At 41.1% G+C, this 6,677-nt stretch overlaps 1 protein-coding gene across 2 annotated transcripts in view; it reads right to left on the bottom strand.

Annotated features, from left to right (window-relative positions):
- Positions 1 to 255: 255 nt before the first annotated feature.
- Positions 256 to 6,677, bottom strand: part of LOC109523221 (WW domain binding protein 1-like) — an 11,593-nt gene continuing 5,171 nt past the window's right edge. For both annotated transcript variants that reach the window (XM_019882228.1, XM_019882229.1), the window contains 2 exons: positions 4,665 to 4,826; positions 256 to 1,116 (listed from right to left, as the gene is read on the bottom strand). In XM_019882228.1, coding sequence (XP_019737787.1) covers positions 644 to 1,116; positions 4,665 to 4,826 — 635 coding nt within the window. In that variant the 3' untranslated portion in view covers positions 256 to 643. The remainder of the gene's footprint in view (positions 1,117 to 4,664; positions 4,827 to 6,677) is intronic.

The raw sequence follows: 6,677 nt of genomic DNA, 5'->3' as shown, positions 1-6,677 counted from the left end.
TCGTGAATAAAATAGTAGGCCACTCTCACTCACTAGTAAGTAATTATTAGACTTTTACACTATAACATGTCACATGCAAAACAAAATAAGCTTACATACATTTTTGATTGTTGAACTGTGATTCAATGACTTGCGTCTAATTTGGTATAGAACATTTGGCAAAAATGTATGATGCCTGAAAAATAGCTTGAGTGAGTGAGTGAGTGTGTGTGTGTGTGAGAAAAGCATCACGTTCTTAAAAGAACTGCTTAAGTCATTTTCTTTTTTTTTCAGAAAACACAAAAAACTGCACCACATTCTGACAGTCTTTAATGAACAATCTGTTTAACTAAGGATGTAGTTGATTTTAGCAGAGGCGGCCGGTATCCTGAGATGTTTAAGGCAAAAAAAAAAGCCCACCTTGTCAAAATTAGACTTAGGTCATTGTATTAAGAGGCCTACTATATATATAATTATTATTATAGTTAACTGTACCAATGAAAGCCTCGAGACATTTACATGGCAATAGTGTCTTTCATGCACACCCTGAAAACAGAACTGTCAAACAAGACAGACAGTTGTAGTATTCCAACTGTGTAATTTAACATGAACAAAGACCGGCCCTTAAAGTATCCACTCTGCACAATTACGAGGACTTAAGTCTTTACCTATGAAACTGTGGGTCTGCATCAACTGTTGTGTGTCCATCAGTGTTTTCATTGCTCGGGCCATTATTTATGTGGCTGTGCTCACATCCCGGGGAACCGCAGCAAACACAGGCTTCCTGCATTTGACCCATTTCATCATCATCCGCCTGTTCTCTCGTTAAAAATTCAGGCTGATCCCACAATTCCTGGCCGTCAAACACTTCTATTCCAGAGTCCCCTGTGAAGCGCCGGTACCTGCCCTGCATTGAATCCTTGTTGGTGTGAGTGCTTTGAGACTGGAGCAGCAGAGTCTCTGGGATAGCCGTGCAAGCTGCATCACTTGGGATTGGTGTTGCTGCATGGTCGCAAGATTCATCAAGTGTATCTGTGGGTGGAGGTGTTGCCAGGACAGGTGTGTAAGGTGGAGGGGGAGTAGCTGGACGGTCGATGACCTCGTCGTAAGCTGGCAACAGGTACGAGGGCAGGAATCCTGAAAAAAGACAAATAATTATTCACAGCCAGCAAATCAAATGTCCTCTTTTGTACTCTTTTTGAGCTTGCATCGATTTTTTTTTTCCTCGACACATTGACTTTCCCCAAAATAAGAAAGGCCATGTTGCTGGAGAGCTGAAAATCAAAAACATCTGCCGAGCAGTTTGATGACTGTTTTGTAAACTTTCAGTGGAAACAACATGGCTACGCTTTATGGATAAATTGTTATTGGTGAATGGGGCAGGTCCAAGTGTCTCCTGTTCAGCTGACATCAGGTTCCATTGTTGGCAGTCAGTTCCACTCTATTGCCAAAAGTATTCGCTCACTCACTCAAATCAGGAAAACACCATATAAATCTGTTGCATTATTATTTTTATTATTCCAATCCCTGCCATGAGCACACCTCTAGAAAAGACAGCGACTAGGCATTATGACTGTTTTAATAAACATTTGCAAAAGAATGCATCGCTCTCAGGAGCTCAGTGAATTCCAGCGTGGAACTGTGATTGGATGCCACTTGTGCAACAAGTCCAGTCGTAAAATTTCCTCGCTACTTAATAATATTCCACAGTCGTCTGTCAAATATTTTAGAAAAACATGGACGTGTTTGGGAATGACAACAACTCAGTCACAAAATGGTAGGCCACGCAAACTGACAGAGTGTCTTGGAGGTGTTGAGCGGATGCTGAGGCACCTGCTTTCGGAGTCGAAAGACCTCCAAACCTATTGTGGCCCTCAGATGAGCTCAAGAACAGTCGGTGCATGCAGTCAGAATGTCATGAAATGTGCTTTTATTTAAATAGTTCAGCCCTCGTTCACAGTAACTGATCCATTTTGAAGGTGAGTCTCCTAATGTGATTTTACCTCGTTTAAGCTACCAACATTTTCATATTCTTGTATCCACTGCTTTCAACAGTAGTGGCATTTGATTGATGGCTAGCGGTTGAGTGGGGCTTCGTTTCAGCGCACTCAGTTGACACAACCACGGTGTTTGAAGGTGAGTGAACAGGTTCGAAGCTTCCATTTAAGTGCTGTACTTTTAAATTGGTCACGACTGTTCACAACACTTGTTGAGCTGTGTGTCAAATTTACAAGTGACATTTACTTAGAGGGTCTTTAAAGTATGATGGATGAGGGCCAACTTAACCAAGCCTTTCCTCTCCTCACTTCAATGCCTATTGCGCCTACGTCACACAACGTCAAAGGGTGAGTAATTTAATTTTAAGGTTTTTTGATGGTGAAATCTTGACACTGGGCCAACTTATTTTAGAGAAAATTCATGGCAGAAGAACAAACTAAAATAAGAACCAAGTGTCAACCAGGCAGCACAGTGGCATATGGTGTTAGCACAGAGGTGGGCAAACTATGGCCAGCGGGCCGGATCCAGCCCGTTGGTCTTTTTAATCCGGCCCGCCGAAGGTTGGTACACAATTAAGGTTCGACGTGAATGATTGCATTCATTTCATTTGGACTTGTAATGACAGGCATTTCAATGCCAGGTGGCGCAGTTAAGCTCCTATATTTTGTTGTTCTACATCTTCCTTTCATAACTTTGCTGCTGTGAATTGGGAATTTCTCCATTGCGAGACTAATAAAGGTTTTTCTTATCTTACTTGAAGTTGCAGAGCACAGGGAGGGAGGGGGAGACGAAGAGAGAGGGAGAGAGATAGAGGGAGAAATCTTCTACCACCTGCAGACCTCTGTCAAATGGAAATTCCCCAACATGGTAAAAGAAAAAGAACTTAAGCATTAAACTTTCTACTACTATATTACATGAACGATCATTTCATAACAACGGACGTTCTGGAAGCCATACGGAAGCCCGCAGTAGCACCAACTCCAGCAACTCTCGCTCGATACAACGGAATAAGTGTGTCCGCGCCGCCGCTATTTTCTATCATTGGATTCAAAACGGCGACATGCAAGTGACTCTTGATTGCAATGAGTTTTCATTCATTTACATTTACGTCCTGTAGATCATGGCATCCAAACGAAGAGGAACAGTAATGATCGCAAAGATACCGTCCACAGTCAGGGATTCATGAAATCAAATGGACACATATCCTGAACAATGCCCATCATAATCAAGCAGGAACAAATTCCAGTAAAATAATCTAAATCTAAAAAATAAATCATAACTTTGCTGCTGTGAATTGGGAATTTCTCCATTGCGAGACTAATAAAGGTTTTTCTTATCTTACTTGAAGTTGCAGAGCACAGGGAGGGAGGGGGAGACGAAGAGAGAGGGAGAGAGATAGAGGGAGAAATCTTCTACCACCTGCAGACCTCTGTCAAATGGAAATTCCCCAACATGGTAAAAGAAAAAGAACTTAAGCATTAAACTTTCTACTACTATATTACATGAACGATCATTTCATAACAACGGACGTTCTGGAAGCCATACGGAAGCCCGCAGTAGCACCAACTCCAGCAACTCTCGCTCGATACAACGGAATAAGTGTGTCCGCGCCGCCGCTATTTTCTATCATTGGATTCAAAACGGCGACATGCAAGTGACTCTTGATTGCAATGAGTTTTCATTCATTTACATTTACGTCCTGTAGATCATGGCATCCAAACGAAGAGGAACAGTAATGATCGCAAAGGAGAAAGTGATATGTATCTGATTAAACGAAGCGGGTTACAAAGTACGAAACATTCAAGAGACGATTGGAGTCGGAAAGACTCAAATCAACGAGACTTTGAAAAACAAGGAAGCAATTTTTTTCTCAGTCCGATACTGGCAATTTCCCTGCTCAGAGTGAATTGCTTGCGGCTCGATGGACAGTCGAGTAAATGAACGTTTCCTGGAATGGTTAGACTGACTGTTATCGTGTTAAAACCTTTCCGCAAACTGGACCGCTAATAAGAGAGGAGGCAAGTTCCAGAGCGCTAACTATGAGCATCGAATACTTTAAAGCTTGCCGTGGCTGGCTTCAAAAGTTCGTTGCACGACATCAGCTGAGCAACGCTGTCATGTGTGGTGATCGAGGGGAGGTAAAGTTAGAGACAGTGAGCAAGTGGAACGAAAGGCCACCAAGTCTCTAACGTCTCATTTTGTAGCAAATAGTCCTAACTTTGTTGTATTTTGTATATTTTTTTGTTTTGTATTTTTTTTTTTTAATAAGAGGGCTAGTTAGTTTAGCATTGTGTATGTGGATTCTGTGTTTAACCCGTTCAGGGACAGCGGTTACTACAGTGGACAGGATATCATGTTATCAATTTACAGGGTGCATGAAAGGGTTAAGATGGATGCATGATATCTTCACTTCATCGACCAGAAAATGTTCAGGTATTTATCGTGTGCCACTCTGGAATGTAAAAATAAACGTGGAACATGCCGACCACAGGTGTCCAACTCAAGTCGACAGAAAGTAGTTTTATCGTAATAATCGCCCTACTGAGGACAACTAACTACAATGTGGTCCGCGATAAAAACACATTTGACACACACACACACACACACACACACACACACACACACACACACACACACACACACACACACACACACACACACACACACACACACACACCACTCCTTACTGAGATAGAGGGGAAGCTGAGAGTTGTTGTGAGCTTCTCTGTAGGCAATGAGGTTGATCTCGTTCTGCCGACGCTGCTGCTGGAAGCGCTGTTTGGAGCGCCAGTGCTGACACAAACAACAGCATGTCAGAATGCCGATCAGAGTCCACACCAACCAGAACCCTGTAAGACGACCACACAATATGTCCGGCACAACATTAGAAAGGCACACAAATAAAGAGTCCAAGAACAGCTTCTGTAGTATTTCACTGTTCTGTTTTATCTGGTACGAAAAATCAATACATTAAATAATACATCATTCTTATGTTTAAGTACATAGACAATACTCGAAGTACATTTTTCCTACTCAATGACTTGATTTCAGGTTAATCCAACAGACCTGAAGCATTGTGAAAAGCAGCAAACTGGATTTTCATTGACATTACTGTAGTACATTTATAAGTTTAAGTTCAAGCTTTATAGTTCTAAATGGGTATTTCTTATTTCAAAAGAAAAAGAGCTCTACTGTGATGTCATCTTGAAAACGTTTATTGCGCAGATGTCAAGAGTCAAAATCAAAATGTAGGACTTAATTGTGAAAACAAACAAGATATTCACCTTCAAGGACACTCCTTCTTGGCTGACGTACGCAATACAATAACATACCGGTAATTCATTTCCAGTTTTCGGGCCCTGTTGAGCGATGTGCGTGTCATAACTGTGTCGCACTGGGCGATGTGGGAAAAAAATCTGCAATTATGATATAGCCCATTTTATATTATCAAGGTTTTTCCAGCTAATTTTGTGCCGTCCCCAGCCAGACTGATTTATATCGCTCAACACAGCATAACTCTCCAGCTGTGCTGATTGAGTGATAGACGTCCCTCTATGGTAGTGATGTATTTTAATTGCAGTTGCAGTGTTGCGCCACTATGGAGGCGCTATATCAACAGCTGTGCACAGGAAAGACCTGAATCAACTACAGAAGAAGAAACAGATCCAATTGTGTTTTTTTTCTCCGCTAGTTGTTGCTATTGGCATCCTGTTTTTACCTGGCAGATTTCACAATCAGGGAAATGTTGCCTGTCTTTTTTTTTTTTTGCATCCAAGCATGTCATGTTTTTTTTAAATAAAAATTTGCTTTGTGTCAAAGTAATGTTTATGATTTGTAGCGTTGCAGATATGGCAGGGAAAATCAGCCACTCGAAAGGAGGAAAGCCAAGTCCACATGTTAAGAAACGATATCTTGTATCCTCATTTCTGTAATGCTGTGATGTGTTCTTTATGATTGAAATGTGTCATTGGGACATATTACTTGTTTATTTAGAACGGATCTGGCAACCCAAATTACTACGCCATATCCAGTCTGTATTCGGTGCGAAATGTCTTCTTCCTGTTCAGTGGTGATGAGAAGCGGCTGCTCAAAGTGCAGTCGGCAAAATAAACATGCCACGAGTTTGAGTTAAGTGAAGAAAATTAATCTCTCGTCATTATTTTCCCAAATATACCCCGAACGAAGCGCATATCTCAACACCACAGAGCAGAGAAATTAAGGCAACAGGCAGTTAAAATGTAATAATTCATGGTGGTGACAACGTGGAAATTTTGTCTGAAACACTGGTGTTAGCGAGGGCCGGAATGCAGGACAGGACGAGTAGGTGAGGCGAGGCTACATAAATCTATTTCCAATTAGGAGCATAACAACGCAAAGCCAATGTGTATCGGGTCAAAAAAATACAACTCGTTCATGAGGCAAATTTGAAGCTTCATTTTCCCATCACTGCAACACACTACGACTGCTTATGTTTTCTCACCTTATTTTGCAGAGATATTAAACAGACCCGAATCAAATGAGAAATGCATTCAGTAGTACCGCTATATAAAATCATCAAATAGACAGTAAATAAAAGTAAAGCCTACCTATTTTTGCACAAATGTAGACATCAATCTAAATACGGGGCTTAAAACAAGAATATCGCTGACAAAAAAAAAAAAAAAAAAAAACCTCAACTGTGATTTAATTTTGAGAAAATT

This window comes from Hippocampus comes, unplaced genomic scaffold (assembly GCF_001891065.2).
Source record: "Hippocampus comes isolate QL1 unplaced genomic scaffold, H_comes_QL1_v1.1 scaffold36, whole genome shotgun sequence".
NCBI classification, from domain to species: domain Eukaryota; kingdom Metazoa; phylum Chordata; class Actinopteri; order Syngnathiformes; family Syngnathidae; genus Hippocampus; species Hippocampus comes.
This window is presented reverse-complemented; position numbering and strand designations above follow the sequence as displayed.